The 21,434-nt window shown below is 47.1% G+C and overlaps 1 protein-coding gene across 2 annotated transcripts in view; it reads right to left on the minus strand.

The window, feature by feature from the left end:
* LOC142498727 (cytochrome P450 2F2-like) overlaps positions 1–21,434 on the minus strand; it is an 85,757-nt gene that overhangs the window by 34,185 nt on the left and 30,138 nt on the right. For both annotated transcript variants that reach the window (XM_075607059.1, XM_075607060.1), the window contains 3 exons: positions 20,606–20,766; positions 19,340–19,516; positions 17,317–17,458 (listed from right to left, as the gene is read on the minus strand). In XM_075607059.1, coding sequence (XP_075463174.1) covers positions 17,317–17,458; positions 19,340–19,516; positions 20,606–20,766 — 480 coding nt within the window. The remainder of the gene's footprint in view (positions 1–17,316; positions 17,459–19,339; positions 19,517–20,605; positions 20,767–21,434) is intronic.

The raw sequence follows: 21,434 nt of genomic DNA on the forward strand, positions 1-21,434 counted from the left end.
CCCTCTATCCTCTTCCCCCCTGCATCCTGCCCACCCCCCCACTAATACCAACATCCCTACCCCTTCCCCCCTGCCCAATGACTGCCTCACCTCGCCCCCCTCTTCCCCCCCCCTCGTCCTCACTAACCCCCTCCACCCCACCCCCCTCGTCCTCACTAACCCCCTCCACCCCACCCCCCTTTCCTGCTCAAACCCCTCCCCCCCTCCCCTCCCCCCTACACCCCCCTCTCCCTCCCTCCTACCCCCCACCCTCCACCTTCCCCCCTACCCCCTAACCTCCCTCTCAACCCCTCCCCCAGCCCACCAGTCCACCAGCCTCCCCCCCCCCAAAAAAAGGATGCACGCACTCCAGCTACAACTCAGTGACAATTACAAGTGACTCAGGACATGAAGCTAACATTTTTCTAAGCCGACACATAAGGCTGTACTAACCCGATACTATTGTCACTGCTAGATGCCTACAGTAATGTATGTTTTATCTGGACAATGTTTTGGGGGTGACGATCGAGGTGACCCCACCCCCTCCCCCCTCCTCAGGCCCCCCCCCCTACCCCCACTTCCTTGCACCACCCCCCCTGCGAGATACCCCCAAATGCTCCCTACCCCCCCCCCAACACCCCTTCCTGCCACTCGCCCCCCCCCACCCCCGGTTCCCAGACCCAGAACTAACTACACCTCAGCCCTACCATACCTCGGCAGGTAACTCAGGCTCAGACTGCCGCTTCCCTCATGAGAGGACCTGCAGGGCGTATTGCCCCCCAGGGCACTGCTGAAATCTGACTCACAACGAACGGGTAGGAGAATGTGTGAAGTATGTAAGGTACAAAGACCGAGGTTACCCCTGTCCCCGCCCCTCCCCCCTCTCTTTCCCCCAGTACCCCAGGTTCCCCTCCACCCCCCGCCTCATTCCCACTCTTCCTCCCTCCCCCCTCCCTCCCCCCTATCCTTCCCCGTCCAAGGACCCCCTCCCCCCTGCCCCCCCTTCCCTGTCGCCCAGATACCCCGCCCCTCCTTCTCCCCTCTCTAACCCCTCCCCAGTCCCCCCGGGCTGGACCACTCCACTTTGAATCTGTTTGGTGGAGCACGCTCTCGAATGTGGACCCGACAGGCGCAGTCCCCGGGTTTACCACATGAGGCCGCTCAACGCTGAAGTTAAGGCAAATGTATAAGGTGTGTAATGCTATATGAGATTCATGCACAATGCTGCAGGTTCAAATTACTAACCATGTATTATTGTCAATGCTAGAAGTCTACAGTAATGCACATTAAAGGTTCAATGTTTATGCCTGTACCCTCCCCTACCCCCTATCCCCTCCAACCCACCCCCGCCCCGGCCCCCCTGGGCAGGAGCATCTCCGAGACTGACGGTTACCCAAGGAGAATGGAGATGTATCTTTCTATGTCCCGCCCATGCTCCATCCCCCCAGTCCCCTCCCTCACAAAGCTTTTTTTGACCATCCATTGGAGTGCTGCCTCTTGATATTCGTCTCAAACACCGTATCGTATTGCCTATCTATTTTCTACAGGATTTGCACCCATCATCTTGATTTATCCGATGGAGTGCCTATTGTTCTTGTTTATTTGCTATATTATATATATATATATATATATATATATATATATATATATATATGTATTAGGTGGTGTGGGGGTACATTTTTATAGGTATTGGGGGTGTGGGGGTAATTTTTAAATGTATGTACAGTATGTGTATGTATATATATTGGGTAGGTGGGTTTTTGTATGCTTTGGGGGGGGGATTTTTTTGTATGTGTTCGGGGGTGGGAAGTTTTTTGGTATATATCTTGTGGGTGGAATTGTGTGAGGGGAGGACGGAATGAGTGAGCGTGGGGTAATTGACTGAGGGAGAGGAGAGAGGGGGCTAGTGAGAAGCAGGGGAGAGAAATACATGCAAGGCGGGAGGGTGAGATGGAAAGGAGAGAAATACATGGGAAGGGGGGGGGCAAGAAATGGGGGCTCGTGAGGTTTGAGATGGGGAGGGGGGCGGCGGGCAATACCACTGACACAGGGCCCCAACAGCGGGCGGCAAATGGTACAGGCGTCCCGGGCCTTGTGAGTTAGGGGTCTGGCCGTGCCCCTCGATAAATCCTGTCACCCGGTCACCACGGAGTGACAGGATTTAGCGCGCTTACGATGCACCAGGCAGCGCGTGCGTCTCAGCAAAAAAAAAAAAAAAAACCTCCCCCCTCTCCTGATTGGCTGGCGTGTGTTTGCTCGGTGCCAGGATTTTTTTTTGACCCGCAGCGAGCTCTATACAAGATTGCAAAGCGAGGCCCGCTCCTTCCTGCATGGAGCACATGGTGAGTACTGCTCCATGCCTTTCTTGCTTCCCCCTTGCCCCCCTTCTCCAATTTCCCCCCCCCACCCTGCTCCGATTCCCCCCCCCCATTGCCCATTTCGATTCCCCCCCTTCGTTCCGATTTCCACCCCTGGCTCCGATTCACCCCCTATACTGTATGTGAGAGTGTCTGTGTGTGTCTGTGTGTGTCTGTGTGTGTCTGTGTGTGTCTGTGTGTGTCTGTGTGTCTGAGAGAGTGAGAGTGGGCAAGAGAGTGAGAGTGGGCGAGAGAGTGGGCGAGAGAGTGGGTGAGAGAGTGGGCGAGAGAGTGGGCGAGAGAGTGGGCGAGAGAGTGGGCGAGAGTGTGGGCGAGAGAGTGGGCGAGAAAGTGGGCGAGAGAGTGAGAGTGAGAGTGGGCAAGAGAGTGAGAGTGGGCGAGAGAGTGAGAGTGGGCGAGAGAGTGAGAGTGGGGGCGTCAGAGAGTGAGAGCGGGGGCGTCAGAGAGTGAGAGTGGGGGCGTTAGAGAGTGATCATGGGGGTGTCAGAGAGTGAGAGTGGGGGCGTCAAAGAGTGGGGGCGTCAGAGAGAGGGGGCGTCAGAGAGTGGGGGCGTCAGAGAGTGTGAGAGAGTGTGTGTGTCTGAGAGAGACACCAACTGCACACTGCAACTGTTAGGTATGCATATACAACTTTGTTTTCACTTTGGGCGCCATGGAAAAATCCTGATCGCCTTGGGGAGCCTTGAAAAAATCCTTATCGCCTTAGGGAGCCTTGAACCAAAAATATTTGGGAACCACAGCTCTAGAACACAGCTGCTCAAAATTTGTTCTGGCTGGCCGGATTGGGAATTTATTATAAAACGCTCTGATCTACAGGTACCTAAACAATTCAGCATTTGGCAGTTCTTGTTCTGATTTGATGTGATCGAATGTTTTAATGTGTTTTATACCCTCCAGATCCTTCAGTTGTAAATATCCCGACTAAGTCCACAGTGAGAAGTTAGTGCTATTCATTCCTGGAGCGAAATCTGGGTTGTCTATCAGTGGGGTCATCAAGGTATACTTAATGGTGAGAGAACAGCTAAATTTAGAAGCCTCCCACACCGCCAATGAATTGGAAACAGCCTGCAGTGGCGTTCCTACTGTAATCCTGCACTTTTTGGGTGACCAAATTAAGTTGTGCAGCTCAACTGGTGCACAGCACTCTTTTTCCAGTGCCACCCATCTCCGGAGACCCGGGTCTGTGTGCCACTGTACAATTTGACATCATTTGGCTGCCTTGTAATATGCTAACAAGCAAGGTACCGCTAACCCCCCTCTCGAGGTAGGCCTCCTCGAGACATTTTTCTTATTTCGCAGACATTTTTATTCCATATAAACTTCATTATTCTCGACTGGAGAGAGAGGATGCCTTCTCTTTGGGTTTAGGCCTATAGAGGAAGCCCCCTCCTCTCCTCGCCCCCTCCTTCCGCCAACCCTCCCACCCTCCCCCAAATGACTTTGCTGGTGTTCTGAGGAACAACCCTCCCAAGATCCAGCTGCAGGTCCATGCGAACTCCAGAACAGGTACCCCCACCTTGACTCCAGCCCCGATGCCCTCTGCTCCCCCTCCTCTCCATTCCCCCCTCCCCCCACCTCACCTCTCTCCCCCTTTCCCGCCTCTGGCCCCCTCCTCACCCCCACCCTCCCCTTCTCGCCCTCTCGACACCAACTTTACCCCTGGTTCCATTCCCCACTCTCTACTTAGACCCCCATTCCCAGCTGCCCTCCAGAGCCTGTCCTTCTACTGGCTCCTGTAGCTGAGATTGTGCCTCTGTCGCAAGTCACCCAACTATGTCTTGTATCCAGGTACAACCACGGTAGAATGATGTATCACTAGGTTCTATCATTATTGACCGTAATGGCGGAGAAAGCCGCATGGCTTTCAAACACTAAGTGTGAAACAGGGTAAACTGAAAACCCATAACTCCAGTTCCGTGGGGACCCGAGGGTTGGGATTTGGCAAGGATGTAGTCACTACTCCGGCATGACTGCATGGCAATTTCCAGCCCTCTCCCCTCAACTGAACGGAGTAGAGTTAACTGTTAAAAAGTGTGTGTGTCCCATTAAATTCAATGGTAGCAGAGGTCCCATTGAATCCTATGGTGGAGCCGGCCCATACATTTCCTATGGAGGCGCCGGCCCTATTGATTTTAATGGAGGGAAGCCGCATTTATAAACGGCTAAATCAGAATGAGCAGAAACCTGGAACCCATAACTCCGGTTCTGTTCAACCTAGAGGGCTGAGATTCGGTCACCAGGTAGTCCTAGTTCCGGCAGGATTGCATGGCAAATAGCGACCCTCTCGGGGACACAGAATGGAGTCAGGGTTAGGCTAAGGCCCCGCTCCCTCAGTCAGCGTGCCCGCACTGCAGACAGGTGGGGCGCTGACAGACACAGACGCGATATGCGGTCCGTAGGGAGTGGGAGCTGGAGCGGGAGGGGGCGTGGCTTGAGCTGAGGGACCCGCTACTCCCCCCCCTCCCTCCATGGGCTGCAGGAGGGAGCTGCTGCTGGAAGGTAAGCAAAAAACACACACACACACACACTCCTACCTTGCTTCCTGACAGCTCCCGCCCCCGCCGCTGATTGGCTCATCAGCGCACCACGTGACGCGTCACCGCTCGGGATCACAATTTTCTTGCATCCCCTGGCGGCTGACGCTTCACAGTACATAGTGAGCCAGGGGGGACTGGGACCGGCTCGGGAGGATTCCCCTGCTGGTGGGGAACCCTCACACAGCCACCCATGCCGCCGGGCGCAGCAGGTCCCAGCCCTAATGATAAAGTTTAGGTTTCTGCCATTGACTTGCATGGCAGAAAAAAGCCACTTTTGTAATGTGCTTTTAAACTGTTTTTGTGTAACTCCAGTCCGGTGAATCGCAGTGAGTTGAAACTTGGCCACCATGGAGGGTCCCCTCCGGCATGATGGTCTGGCAATTTTCGGCCCACTTGGCCAAGCCGAACGGATTATTTTAATATATTTAGATATTAAGGAATGTATTGTATTTTGGGTCCAGGGTAAAAGCCCGGGAAGGCTAGAGCCCATATGGTATGTTAATGCTCAGGGTGGAGACAAGTGGTCTACAATAAACCCCCTGATCAAAGGCTCCCCCACCCTGCTTGTGTATGCTAGCACAAAAGAAAGCAGGACGTGGGTACTTGTGATAAGTGTTGTGTTTCACACCTTGGTACAAAGGGTTTACCTGTCCCAAACAGACTGGGCGATGCCAGTCTTGTGGGAGGGGGGCTAGGGAAATGAGCCCCTGATTAGAATAATGCACACCCAGTGGGCAGGTATTACTTTGCCTCTCAAGTGATGTGGCAAGGAGGGATTGGGTGCAGATAATTGCCATCCAATATCTTGCACCTCCTGTTAGGGTATGAGGCTGAAACTCCATATAAACGAGTGTAAGCTCTATGCCCAGTGTCTTTCGTGATGTCATCATTTGAACCTGTATTGCTGAATGAATTGTCAATCCTGTACCTGATTGCTTCATTGTCCAACCCTTAAGTAAGTGCTATTTCTTGTCTGTTATTTGTATCATCTTGTGTGTTCTCCTTCTTTAAGAAATAGACTATATTTATTATATCTAAGTCGTGTTCAATTCAACCCAGATATTTTGTGTATATTATAACCTACTGTTGCGGCCGGGCTGAGTCTAATGCGGCTGCCCCCGCAGTTTAAAAATAGCCGTCCGGTTTTCCCGCTTCTCGGGCGCTTTCAATAGTAAGCGCCATTAGCGCTTATCTATTGAAGCGGCCGCCACGCGGGAAACTCCATTTTTAAACAGAGAACAGACCCGCGGCTAGCCCGCTATGCACCTGGCAAACATTAGATTCAGCCCGGCCGCATCAGTATCACAAGCTACCGTGACATGGTACACCAGCCAATCGGATTGGGGGTGTACCATTTGACACTCAAATGTGATGTCACAGGCTTTGTATAAGGCCTGTCCCATCTCATTTATGACCAAGAAGATGATGAGACATCATCCGCCCCATAGGATTACAAAGAAAGAAGAGAAGACAGAAGAAAAGAAAGAAGAAAATAACTTATTGGAGTACCATCGGCTGTTGAGGAGCATTGCTTCATCTGTCAAGAGGTTACTGCTGGAGTTTGATTCGGAGGGTGAATACAGCAAAGGTAAGAAACACATAGATTGTATTTTATTTAATTGTGATTTTTTAGGTTGCACATTGACTGCCATAGTGGCAGCCATGCTCGTATTATGGGCATGCTGTACCACAGTGCCAATCAATTGTTTTATGTGTATTTTTTTCTATTGAAATTTAATTTATTTTATTTGTAGCTTGCCCATTCATTGACATAGTGGCAAAACATGCCCATAGGGCATGGAGTACCACTGTGTCAATCAATGGGTATAGAAGATGGGGTTGTGACGCTGGGCAGGGTGGATAGGCCTCCTGGGTAGGTAACGGGAGGTGGAAAAACCTTAATTACCATAGTGGTTAATAACCGCTAATGTAATTAAGGGGGTTGGTGGCCAGTAGTTTTTTTTTTTCATTTTACTGCTGGTGCCCACTGAAGAAGAGGAAGAAGACGAGGGGGATGAGGGCAGCCTTCATCCTGGCAGGGGGTAGTACAACTTTAAGTTACTATATGCAGGCTGGGTAATGTTTTGTTTATGTTTAATTTTATCTAGCCAACTTCCCCCGTGTCTAGGGAAACTACGTGTAGTGCGTTACCTGATTGGCTCACAGGAGGCCTGATCCTCCACTGCAGGGAGTCTGGGGTGTACCTGATTCTATCTGGTAACATCGCTTCTACCTGAGAAGGATCTCAATACAGTAGGATAGCCCTACTCAAGACAATACAATAGTAAATACACACACAAGTATGGTAAAAGAGTATTTACTGAACATGCAACTTAGTGAATAAATATACAATACAGTACTGTATAGGCCACACACCGTCGTACCAACCCAGTGCCCCCACTGTTCAACCACCACCTTATACACACCCCGGTAAGGTTCCCCAAAAGTACTGAGGTGCCCTGGGCAGCTGTGACGTGAGGGGTACCCAGGCCAGTAAATAAAGGTATTATGCCCGGCTGGGTGCCCCTGAGTCATATTATAAATGTGAAGTGTCAGCTCTGCAGCCCTCTGCTGGCTGCATCCTGTAAATGCGTTACAATTGTCTGTGTGTGTCCTGCTATGAATAAGGGGACCACACGCATTATAATAAGCTACATTGAATGAGTGCGGTCACTGTTATGCATTAGTTCCGAGTATTGCAACCAGAATTAGCACATCGTTATACTAAGCTACATTGTATGAGTGCGGTCACGGTTATATATTAATCCCGAGTATTGCAACAATGTTTCACTGCTGAACCGCTAAGCGGAAAAAGGGTTTTAAAACCGCCAGCCACTTTTACACACAGCACAGATGCAGGGAGCTAACTTAGGTTAGGAGTATGCCAGTGCTGTGAAATTTGGTGTGAATGCTGCTGGGGACACAACAGTAAAGCAGTTCTGTTTTCTTGTTATTAACTTTTATAAAAAGTAGTGAATGAAAGTCCCTCTCTTTTGGTGTATTAAAATGAGAGGAAGGAAATTAACATTCAGACAGACAGGGCAGAGGATACATTGGGGATTCACAATTACATTATATGACCGGCCATTCCGGCTAGTGAGTCATGCATAAACTTAAGTCATGACCTCTAAGAAATCATGCTGAGATGACTCCAGAATGTCTAGGAAAGTCCGGACTTAAAAGGGTACCGACACTTTAAAGTGTTAAGTGAAGGGAAGTAAAAGTAAACAAGTTTGCCTGCCAGATGTTAAAATGTCCAGGGACCGACAGCCAACATGTCACCAGGGAAGTGGGCTTGGTTAGGTATGCTAAGCAGCTCAGGTGCGAAGTTGGCGCATGACCGTAGCATACCTTGAAGCCTCTGCCCGGCTCAATGAAGTGTGGGAGAACCTTGCATACAGGTGGGATACGTTGTTCCAACACAGGGTTTGGCTGCACATTATACTGATAGGACTTTGGGGCTTTTAAAAGTCAGTGCAGCCAATCTAGTGTTGTTCCATCTAAGTGTTCCATCATGTAAAGAGATTTTGTGCGGTTCAAAGACTATTCCATCGTAACTAAGGATTGTACCCCGCTTCAGGAGTTCGTTAGAACTAAGGATTTGCGAACGAATCCTGCAAGGACAGTGTAAGAGATGTGTGCATAGATATGCAATGGAGACTGTTTTTAAGGTGAAATTAAAATAAGGCTTTATTGCGCCTGTCCCTTTTAACACAGCAAAACATATGAAAACAACAAACGCCTATCCCTGTTTAAGGGCTAACTTATTTCCCCAGTCCCTTTCTCCAGGACTGGAGAGGCACTCCCATTACCACCCTATTCCCCAAAGTCTCAAGAGATACCTTAAAGCAGGTGGCCCTTCATATCCGTCTCTGATAGGTTCCTGGAGCCCCTGTGTCCAGGAATATAGGTCTTTGGGTGTCTTTATTTCAGCAGAGCCTTTCTGCTCAAGACCTCTTTCCTCTTGTCAACACCCTTGTGTCCTGAGGAAAATCTCCTTCCTGTTTTTGGGAACAGGCTTTTTCACAGAGCCGTGATTAGGCATGTCAAGTGGTTGATTGCAGGTGTGCAATTAACCAACTGCTGGATTAGAGGCACACTGCTGGATTAGAGGCAAGCCTGTTAACAGTGATAAGACCCTGTTACATTCCTCCCCTATTTGTGGGAAGCTCAGGCTTACCATGGCCAAAGCCCATCCTTCTACTCTCATTCGAGATATCTCTGTGACTTAAATGAGAGTGGATAGAGGAAGAGAACCCTCAGTCCCGCTGGGATTGGAGCCCTTTCTCCGGTTTATTTGTGTCTCCTCCCGAAGGTGCTTGAGATCAGTACTCCTCAGTCGCTCAAGAAGAACTTTTTCCAAGTAAAGTCTTTTTACCGAGTGCACGGGCATGAGATTTCCCTTGCGTCTGGCAAATCCGAGTTTTCCGCTCTTGAAGCTGTCCTTCTGCACTCTTTCCACTCCATGGTGTTGCCAGTTCAGCTTCTTTGGGACTGAGTTGCAATTCCACCTCCAGAGAATGTCCCATCTTTTCAGCTTCATCCGCTAAGGATTCTTCTGGTTTTATTCTACACGTATACCTTTCTGTTTGGCCTGTTGGCCAGCTGAAGGTTTTGCTAGAGCTTGCTTAGGTGGTTTAAACTTTGCAACCTTGTTTTTCAGATGAGCGATGTTCCCAGCTCTCACTGTACCCTTTTCCTTTGGGTTTTTGTGGCTGTGGGATACCGACGCTTGGTCAGGGTCAATACTTGTCCTTGTAGTACTGTCATCTCATCCGCGAGAGATCCCGTTTTTTTTTAGTGCGTCTTGCAAGTCTCTTTTCAGGGAATTTATCTGCGCACTTTGCTTTCTCTGAGTTTGTATCAATATCTCCTTCATATTCTGGAGCTCTGTAATTTTTGTCGTCAAGATTGCCGCTGCTTATGTTTTCTCCTTGGTGTACTGACTCAAGGAAAAGACTCTCTGTCTCTCCAGCTCTTGCTCCAGTTTCTGGGCCTTCTCCCTCTCATACAGAGTCACCTGGTATCGAAGCTCCGCCTCCAACGATGCTCTGGTGACATGCAGCGTGGCCTTTAGCTCCTCATACTGCTATGTGGGGACACAGGGTATTCAGATGTTCCTGCAGCATTTGTACCTCTTTAGCAGCCTGCAGAGCTCGCTGCTTCTCCTCGGTATTCTGGAGGTGTGTATGAAGACCTTGTAGTTGGTTCTGCAGTCGGTGCTCTGCTTCAACCTTTTCACCTTCCAGAAGTTTCTTTATTTTTTCCAACTCGTGGAGCTTTTCATTCTTTCCATTGACGTGGTCTGTCAACTCAGAATTTTCTTTTTTTAGTCTTAAATTTTCTCTTTTTCCAGTCTCTGTAATATTCAGGGCTTCCATGTAGTCCGTCTTCCATTTTCGCACCTCTGTTTGGAGACCGACTGTCTCCTGGCGTGAGACTTCCATCACTAGGTTGAGGGTCTGAAACTCCTTCTGAGAGACTTTGAGATCTACTGCTGCGGCACAGTTTATTCGAGCATTTGCCCGTTCTGTGCCGCAGCAGTAGCCTGGCGCGCGCCCGAGTGTGAAGGGCGCGCGCCGAAGCAGCGGAAGAGCGCCCTCCGATCGGGGCGCTCTCCCTACCGCTGCCGGGTCCGCCGGGTCCCCCGGAACCCCCTGCCGCTGTCCCGCGATCGCGGGACACCAGGGCTCCCTCGGGGAGCCCTTGGACACGCGTGCAGGGGGCGCAGGCTCCCAATGACGCGTGACCGCGCGTCTATGACGCGCGGCACGCCGAGGGGCGGCCACTAGCAAGCCGGGAAATCTCCCGGCTTGCGGATCTGGCCGCACTGCGATAAAGTGTGTCGCCAGTGTATATTAAGATTGACAATAGTTTTTTTTAGAATTGTCCAGCTCCTCAGCGAGACTGTGAAGTTCCTTTTTGGAGACTTCCAGTTTTGTGCGTCAGATGTCGATCTCGTGGTGTGAGGTATCAAGTGCTGTGCGGAGAGTATGAACCTCTTTCTGGAATATGTCCACCTCTGTCCGGATACTGTTGAGGCATTCAGTTCTATGCGGAGAGTGTGAACCTCATTCTGAGAGACTTCCACCTCTCTATGGCACTTGTGAACTTCTTGCTGAAAGACTGTAATCTCCTTCCGTGTCCCTTCATATTTCTGCTTCAGATTAGCAATCAGTCTATCAGATTTGCTCTGTTTTTCATCCATGGCGGTAATAGTAACGTTTGCTGTATCTAGATCTGTCCTAACATCCTCCAAGTCGGTCCCGGATTCAGAGTACAGTGTGAGAACAGTCTTCTGTAGCTCAGCATTATCTTTCCTGTCCAGTTTTAATTGTTCCCGGAGCAGATCACAGTCACGCCTGGCAATTTTCAGGGCATCTTCAGGGCTGGTGGGATCGTCACTCATTGGTTCCGGCTCCGCTTCCCTGGTATGGTTGGTTGAGGGTTTCTCACTACTAGCACCGGACAGACACTTCTTTGGGGTACACGACTTCTGCCTTGGGCCCTCTGTATATTCGGTCATCCGCGGGACAAATTCTCCATTTTTTCTAGGCTGCAGGGCATCTCGGACCCCCTTTTCCTCCGCGGGATCTGCAGATGTGTCTGTTCTTTCCACGGTAAGTGAAGACCCTTTTTTCTTTTTCCGCTTTTTTGTTTTTGACGACTCCGTCCCATCAGGGATACTGGGGTCTCCGTCTTTATTGGAAATTTCAGCAGCTTCACTGTATCCGCCATGTTTTCCTTGCAGTTGCGTTGGGTGCGTAAATATTCAGCAATCTGCTGTTCCTGTTCTTCCTCCTGACAATCACATTCGTCATCATAGAGAGTGGTCTTTTTGGTTCGTACCGAGTTCAGGCACCCCCAGCATTCTTGGGGTGTTCTGTGGGTGTGACTTAGTTCGGGTTCCCCGTAAGAGATGTCTTCCTCCTTATCGGACTGGAAGGGCCACTCTTCCATGGGGTAGGGTTCATTACAGGAACGCTGCATCTGGTCCTCCATTTTGGGGCTATCAGGTGTTTTTTTCTTCCCGACCTCTGGAGGCGCTATTGCAGCTGTTATCACTGTATTTGCTAGAACTCCAAATTGTGGTAGTTCTACAGGTGGGCATATTTTGCTTGTAGAGGTCGCAGCTCTCACAGGCATCTCTGTAGACTTTTTCTTCCCTTGGGTAAATTTTACAATATTAGCAGTAATGTGCATGCATTCACTCATCGTCTGAATAATAGGAAAAAACCTGGCGCTTACCTTAAGCTTAATATATGAGGTGTGCTTACAATGTGGCAGTAAGTTAGACCACGGCTCTATGACAGATGCTTTGAGCCAGCATGGAGTTCCCCTCTGCTGCAACCCCAGGGAAGGGTTAATCCGGAACCCTTTTAAAGATATAGAGACATACAAGCAATGGGGGAGCGTGGGATTAAAAAAACATTTGACAATAAAAAACAATAAAATACAATAAAATTAATGTGGTTACAACAATATTGCTGGGGGTTGGTGAAAATATTAAATACACTTACACGGCCATGTGCAAGCGGACACGGTAATGTGGTTTCTTTAAGCAATTCCAGTCACTCCCAACAACAGGTAATGGTGGTTCAGAGGGTTTTGAAATAAATATATAAATATATCTGTACTCACACGGCCATGTGTGAGTCCTTGCAGGAAATTGGTAACTTTGGGGTTAAATTAACCCATCTGCATCTCCCCCCAGTGTAGACTCTTCTTTGTTTGCAACCAACGTGGGATTCTAACTCCAGTCTTGGGCATCAGATGGGGACTCTCCCCAGTGGTGGTAGTAGGGGGGGGAGTAGGTAGAGAAAGTGAGGCACGTTGTCAGTGGGGTTTAAAACACATTTATTAGTTTTAAAAGCAATTGGTACAACAAGACTCACATACATACATAGTGGTTGGACCCCTGGCCTCCTCGTGCAGTCCAGGATACAGTTTAAGCAGCCGTTATTGCCAATCACGCGTCCGTGATGCAGGAGGAAAAAAAACAAAACTTTTTCTCCTGCCTGAGGAAGTCGATGATTCGACGAAACGCGTAGCTCTAAAGTTCCTGCTGAATTTGGCCCAACGTGGCTCCCGTAGCCGGATCAACCAGGCAGCCATTGCAGATAAGGAGAAAAAGTTTTGTTTTTTTCCTCCTGCATCACGGACGCGTGATTGGCAATAACGGCTGCTTAAACTGTATCCTGGACTGCACGAGGAGGCCAGGGGTCCAACCACTATGTATGTATGTGAGTCTTGTTGTACCAATTGCTTTTAAAACTAATAAATGTGTTTTAAACCCCACTGACAACGTGCCTCACTTTCTCTACCTACTCCACCCCCTACTACCACCACTGGGGAGAGTCCCCATCTGATGCCCAAGACTGGAGTTAGAATCCCACGTTGGTTGCAAACAAAGAAGAGTCTACACTGGGGGGAGATGCAGATGGGTTAATTTAACCCCAAAGTTACCAATTTCCTGCAAGGACTCACACATGGCCGTGTGAGTACAGATATATTTATATATTTATTTCAAAACCCTCTAAACCACCATTACCTGTTGTTGGGAGTGACTGGAATTGCTTAAAGAAACCACATTACCGTGTCCGCTTGCACATGGCCGTGTAAGTGTATTTAATATTTTCACCAACCCCCAGCAATATTGTTGTAACCACATTAATTTTATTGTATTTTATTGTTTTTTATTGTCAAATGTTTTTTTAATCCCACGCTCCCCCATTGCTTGTATGTCTCTATATCGTCTGAATAATGCCTGAAGGGACACTGCTCCGTGTGTTGGGGTTATTTACACCAGGAACACATTTTCTTCCCCATTTTTGCAGAGACTGTATTTGACTTCAGCTGGGTGGCCATTTTAAATTCCCAGAATCAGTACCTTGCGTCGCTCACCGTCTGTAAAAGTTTCCCTGCTTCAGCACAGTCTTGCATCAATTTTCAAACGTTTCTGCATATACTCCATTCACAGCTGATAGTCCTATGCGGTGTGGCAGCCTTTACTTCCAGAATCAGTACCGTTCGTGGGTCACTGTCTGTATTCACTGCTTCAGCGCATTTAAAAAAAAAAACAACAATAAACAAAGCCTAGCTCCTCTGGAGCGCTAACTCACTTCTTGAACCCTGACTATGGCTGGAAGGCAAAGCCCCTTTTTCAACAACCATATTACACATTATTGTTAAAGGCAAGTAAAGTTTACCTGCTTCAGTTATCCAGCACACTGCTGGATTAGAGGCAAGCCTGTTAACAGGGATAAGACCCTGTTACAGACAGAATGAAAAGTTTACTTTCGGCACAGAAAAAGAGGTCGCAAGCAGTGCCCCTAGCCAAAGACTGTCGCACGGCTCTATTTGCACACCAACCCCGCTCCTGGGTATTGGTGCCTAGAGACTTTATTCTTGGGAATTTCGTTCCGTGGGCATTTTATTTTGTTTTGCCCCATTCCAGTAAGTGTTCATTCATATTATTTTGCATTTCAAACTGTGCGTTTCTCGTGTAAATAAATCACAATTTATTTTATCTCACATTTTGCTCAATCAAAGGATCCAGGTATTTTTGTGTTAAAAGCATTTGTCTCCCATGACAGCACCTAACCATCCAGTGTACGCAGAGCGAATCCCACCCGGAAGTGTATGGTAGCGCTACCCACAGAATATGTGTGTGGCCGTTGGTGCACTTGTATAGATGGATACCTTTTGGACGTTCCAGTACCCGGGTACCGCTGAGTGATGAAAGGATCCATCTTATCCAATGAAGACGTCCACCTCTGCGTGGGGTGAACTCCTGTTGGAGTGTCTCACCTTTAAGAGTCTCTCACTTGCGGTGGTGGTCTGGTCCCAGACCATAGGCAGCACGTCACTGCACAGCGTTTTTGCTGTGTCACTGACACTATTGGGCTAATGGGGAAAGTGTCACTATCTGAGGGCCTTTCCCTGAAGCACCCACAAGCTGATAGTGAGTTGGGGCCTAGCTGGGGCCTGAAAGGGGACTCTGGGCCTAGTCCCAGGGCCACTGCTCCCGACTGAGCGGGAGGTTCAGTGCGCCAAATGTTTTTTTATCCCTGTGCAGGGGATCCTGGCAGCCCTATTGGCTGTTCATGCCCATGTGCCTGCAGCCCCAGTGACTGCTGGGAACTGCAGTTCTCCTGTGGAGGTTAACAGGTAATGGCTGGCATTACTAACTACCACTACGCATGCGCTCGGCACTTGTAATGGCCACCGCAACCCTCCTACTGTGCTGCACATGCGCAAGAATGGTGCTGCGCATGCGCAATGACAAAATGGCGGCGCTCTATGTACCTGGGCCGCCTCGAGCACCGAAGCACTCCCTGCACTGCCCGTATCCTACCGCAACTTCCCCCACACACCAACGGCACCCGTCATAGCCACCCCTACCAGCCGCAGCCACACCAGGAGGTAAAGGGGACCCAGAGGGGATCTGGCTATATTTGTAATGGGCAAATCAGCTATTATCTAGATATGGATAATAAGGATTTTTTCCATTACTGTACTGTATGTGTTGGGAGGGGAGGGAGTTGTATTAGTTTTTGTATTGTAATGTTTATTGGGCATAGATGGGGGGTGAAGGATTTAGTTGCCCCAGGATGAGTGAATAGGCCTACCAGGTGGGTAGTGGGATGGGTTTACCGCTTCATCGCTTCATTACCATAGTGGTTACTACCACTAAGGTAATGAAGAGGTTAACCCCCCCACCAACCTTTCCGGTAGGCCTTCTCAAGCCTGCGGACGGCACATTGTAATCCGCTTGCAGGGTCGCATAGCATGTGAGTGCATTTGCTGTTGATCCTAATTGTTTTATTAAATTTTGTTACGGTACTACACCATTGGCATTTTTTATCATTTTTATGTATCTTTCGTGACTGTGATTGATCCATGTGGAGAGGGCAATTCTAACCACCTGAAGACCCACTGCTATCCAGTTCCGTACACCAGAGCACCAGCTAAAGATACCTTTCAAGGCCTTTTGCTATCTACTTTTATGTAAGTAGCTAGCAGCTGTGTGGGTGTGATCTCCAGTATCAGAAAGTAGAGTACTGCGCAATGGTCCTTTTGTCTTGTCTGTTTTCAGATACAGTACACATTTACCAGCAAAGAATTTCTGAAAGACCATCTGTGATATCTAAGAACTGTTCCTACATTCAGAGAACTAGGAACTTACCCATCAGGTCTAATAACCTGGTAGTGCGCCAAGGACTTTATCTCTTTGTTCTCAATTAAATAAGGTGTCACTTCCAACATATAAGTAGAGAACACCCTGTCTCTAACATCTATCTTTACACAGCTGCCAAGACCCTGAGGGCTTTAAATTAAATGTACGATAGTTAATGTGCTTCATTTGAGAAATTCCCTGGCTTCTTCTTCTCCTCCCTGTGACTAATCAGAAATAAGTGCCCTGGGGCTCTGAATCACTCAGATTCTATTTACTGTATCTTGTTAGAACTTTATTAGAAGCTGCTATAAATTGGTAGAGGGTGCTTTAGAGAAATCCCTGTCTGTATTCAATTTAACAGATTTAAAAAACGGCATGACATAATATTTAATCCAGGTTTACAGAATGAGTATGACTGTGTCTTCCTATAACTCCTTAACTCCGCATTTTTTTCTATGTCGCCGCTTATAAGTTACAATTCCTCCTATTACTCCATAAACCGTTTCCCTATAACTCCTTCATATAAACAGCACCCCATAACTCCTCCAATTGCTCTATTTCCTGCTCTCTATAACTCCTCCTATTACACTTAATTGTAACTCCTCCCGTTGCTCCATGTAACAGCTCCTTTCAGCCCGCCATATTGCTATATATGACCACAACCTATAACTTCTCATATTGCTTCCTAAAACCGCTCCTAAATACTCCTCCTATTGCTCCATATAACTGCTTCCTAATGCACCATATTACAGCCCCCTATAACTCCTCCCATTGCTCCATATAACAGCCCTGTATAACTCCTATTGCTCCCTTTATCTCCTTACAGATGTAGCCAGACATTGTTTTAGGCAACGGGGCAAGTGATTGGGCCGCCACCACCCCAGTGCTGGAAGATTATCGCTGTGGGGGATCCGATCACGGAAGTATGGACCCCCCCACCCACAGCACAACTGCGGCTTTATACTTTTCAGCTGCGGCTCTGGAGACAGTAAGTCTTACTACATCTATATATTTCCCCATAACCGATCACTTTAACTCCTTCTATAGCTCCATGTAACCACCACTCCCTAATCCCCCCGTTTCACACTTCCTAAACCATATCCTGACTCATGCTGGGGGCAAAATAGGAGTAGGAGCCAAGCACCTTAACACCTCGCCCCTAAAACCATAAAAACCAAGGCAAAGTGATATCATTGCGTTGTTGGTTGGAGTGCCTCATTGTACATTGGTGCTGTGCTGATACCTGTGACGTCTGCGTACTTCATGAAGATAAGGAAACCATATCTCAATGTGGTGCTGACAGTCTCGGTGCCCCCAAAGAACAGGTTGTGGGTGGTCATAACCAAGGTCTCTATGTTGAAGTCGCTCAGCGGGTTCCCGGTTTCCTGCATGAGAGTATTAGAATTAACCCCTTCTGTGTTGGAAGCGAGATCACAATTGAATGCTTCCTTTTCCCGATATCAGGGGACAGAATAGTACTCTGGTCACTGCAGCCAGAATGTCTGGGACACTGCCAATTTCCCATACCCAAAAAATGACCTGATCTTTAAGGCAAAGTCATGATTCCCTCTGAAGCAGATCAGCAGCTAGCAGTTTGGGGTCTTAATCTATATTTGGAAAGGCCCAAATCCTGCAGTAGAGTGTTCACATGGCAAATCTTGCTGCTTACTCTCACTTGCTCACCTTAAACAGGAAGCGCAGAACTCTTCTTATTACATTTTGCTAAAGGGTCTTGTGCTGATCTTCCAATAAGGCAATTGGAAATCCTAATACTGTATTATCTCTAATTGAGATGGGGTTTAACAACCTACAGTACTAATTTAGGTTCTAGGCTCACTTATCAAGAAGAAAATACACTGTTTAAAAATCAGTGCACAGGGAAAAAAGTATTGAGGTGTATATAGTCACCGTATTGTACAGGGGGGGGGGGGGGGTGTCTTTAACAAATACAAAAAAAAAAAGATGCCGGGGCAACTGCAGATTTAAAGTAAATTTGTTATGTTATTCTTTTTTTATTGTCTGAGAATTTGGGAGAAAATGTCCCTTCCTTTCAAATAAAATGTTGGCATTATTTATTAATGTGTTGTGTAAGCATAATTGGTGCATTCAAACGGGAACATAGTGTTCAATAGAAATGTTTTTCCTCAATAAATCTATTTCCGTCACTCCCTTTTCTTTTTTAAACAGCCGGAGACTTTGCTGGATGGTCTCATAGTGCATGCAATAGTATGAGTCATAAATGAGAAATGTTAAATAATAATGAAATCAGCGTGTTAAATATTTCTTTGGGCACTTTTGCTTCTGTGTTTTACATAATTATATAACTTTATTTCATGTAGTGCTTTTTTCCCAATAGGACTTCAAAATTAAATATATAGTGCGCAGTAAACTGCATGGTACTGTACATAGACTTTTTACAGACACAATCCCTGCCCAGATGAGCTCTAATCTATGTTTTTTGGTGCCTGATGCACAGGGAGATAAAGTGACTTGCCCAAGGTCGCAAAGAGCCAGGGTTGCCACCTCTCCAGGTTTGACCTGGAGACTGGGTTTTAGCTCCGGGCTACGGGTTTACCTGTGAAATCTCCGAGCGTGGCCTCGGCTTTTATCTTCTCTGGCAGTGGCGGAATCTCCCCATGAGGGGTCCCATCAACATAGCTCTGTGCCGTCAAATGGCGTTGTGTTACCATGACAACAGGATGTTATGTGACATTGCAGTGTCACGTTGCAATGACAACGGGATGTCACGTGTCGCCACGGCGCCTTGAGGTATCCCATTGTCATAGCAACTTGACTCCGCATGGTGTCGTCATGTCATGTTGTCATAGCTATAATATTTCTTCATATGAGCTTGCAATCTAATTATGTTGTCTGAGCACAGGGACACAGAGGGATTTGTGACCCAGGGATAGCTGACTCTGGCATTAGATCGGGTTAAGAAAGCACAGAGAGAATTACAGGCACACAATTAGAGGCGGTAATGAAGGTAATTTGCCGGTGCACATGGAGCTGGGGAAGATCCTGTGCTACCCCCAAGGAAGTCACGAAGCAGGAAGGAAGCAACCAGGCACTCAGTCTTGGAAAAAAGGTTAATATATTAGCAAATCCAGTACCAACGTTTCGACAGCATGTGAAGTGTTTGTCAAGGTAAGGCCCTCACGTACGGGATTTGCTAATAAATCAACCTTTTCCCCAAGAACAAGTGCCCGGTTGCTTCCTTCCTGCTTCATTAGATCGGGGTTCATCTGTTCATTAGATCAACTTACCTGCTGTATCTTAACCAAGAAACAGTCAATAAAGTCCCGTGGGCAACTGGTCTCAAAGGAGTCCTGGTGCTTTTTCAGTATCCCCAGCACAAAGAGCTTCAGCTTGTCAAAGTTTTGGAAGATGCGGTTGTGAGGTCCCGGCAAGTGTTTCATGAACCCCGGGAATATGTTGTAGAGCTGCAATCAGCCCGAGAATAGCAGAGAAACACAGGAGACAAAACTTATCATCGGCAGATAGGGAGCATGTTGTTCATTTTCCAACCTGCTATGAAGCCTCAGGCCTTGATATGTGCAAAGTTTGCGCTGAAGTTTGCGAACCGGAGGAAATTTGCCCCTTTATTTCACAAACTTTTCACTGAAGCTTCAAAAATAAAAATCGTCAAGCATTAAAGTCAATGGGAAGGTCACATGACCCTAAATTCAGGTCACACGACCCTTTGTATACTGCAATTTTTGCAAATTTAAAGACGTTTTGAGCAAATTAACCTGTCAGGATGTTTATTTACAAAAAATGCAAAACTAGAGGGTAATTTGCACATCTCTTCTTAGACTACATGAGAATCATTTTTCACCCAAATTTAGGATGCCATTGTGTTTAATTGGAACGTGCAATCACCCAAATAACCCCATTGTAAAGAATTTATTGACTTCCTTAAACGTACATAACCGTGCTAAAAGCAAACATCTGTCTGGTTTCGTTCTCTGGAAATTAAATTACAAATTTCCCAGGGCATCCAAATTGATGATTGTTTTCCAATCAAGTGCTGTGTCTACTATGAGATGGTCCTGCAATTATCTTAGAGCTCACATCAAACCAAATATGATTTTTTTTTAAAATACTCTACCACACAACACAACTGTGTTAAGTTGTGTTAGAAGCATCAAGCACCCAGATGTAACCCCTTAAATATGTCTCTGACATAAGTACACTTTGATTCTAGGACGCTGATCCCTTGTGTGTCTTTCTGCCATTAGTACACTTTGGTCCTAGCAGGGACTGACCCCTTTAAGTTTGGTTGCATTTATTTAAGGACATCAGTTACATTGTTAAGTTGTTTTTTGGCAAACAAATTCACCATTGCACTTTTAACTATCAGAAAGTAAATAAATAGATAGAGCTAAGCAGGACTGTCAGAGCCTGTCCTGGACTGTCCACTGTACAGTAAATTATCAAATTGCAAAACACTATTCACTGTGAGATTGGCACTAAAGGTAGTGGGAGCAGACATGGTTGTATTGAGACAATGGAAAGTTTTCTGCTCTCACCGTTCCCCAGGCGGAACTCAGGAGCTGAAAGTTTTCGCCGATCAGGTTGAGGAGTGTCAGGAATCTCTTGTCACTGTAATCAAACCGGTTTCCAAACACGATTGCACAAATTACGTTAGAGACGGCTTTGCTTAGAAAGAAAGTTGGGTCAAAGGGAGTCTCTGTTGGGAGGAGAATGTGAAGAAGGCATATAGCTGTGCTACTAGTGTAAATGGAACATGCTAACAAGGGGAGACACATTGCGCATGTGAGAGGAGTTATTACATGCGTTATCACATTTAGGCATTGAAACACTTGGAAATGAAGGTTTCCTAATGCAAATGTCTAATAAGACAAACTAAATTTAAAGCAGTGACTGGGATGTGATAGTACTATGTACTGTTTGTGGCACAGAGTACAACTACTTTGTTTAATGAAAGACCCAGAAAGCCTACTACTTTCAACCTAGAGCATCACTACTTTTTATACTAACAAACGTAAAGTTCCACTTTCTGTTTAAATAATAATTGATGTATTTTAGGAAGCCTCTCTCCCTCTCTATTTTCCGGGTGTAAACATTGTAGAGGGCTTCAAACAAGAAAATGTTGCGCCCATGCGAACCATGCAAAATGACCCTTGATTTCATAAGCATTTTTAGTTTCACCAAATTGTGCAACATTGGAGTAGGGAGAGAGAGAAAGAAAGAGGGAAGGAGAGAGAGACCTATTCAGAAGAGTACTCACTGACTCATATAGTACCCATGAATACACCGGAGATATCTGAAACAAAAGTTAATTTTAATATTTTAATTAGCCTTTTGGCACATTCAAATTTGCTTAATTTTCTCGGT

This window comes from Ascaphus truei, chromosome 7, assembly GCF_040206685.1.
Source record: "Ascaphus truei isolate aAscTru1 chromosome 7, aAscTru1.hap1, whole genome shotgun sequence".
NCBI lineage: Eukaryota > Metazoa > Chordata > Amphibia > Anura > Ascaphidae > Ascaphus > Ascaphus truei.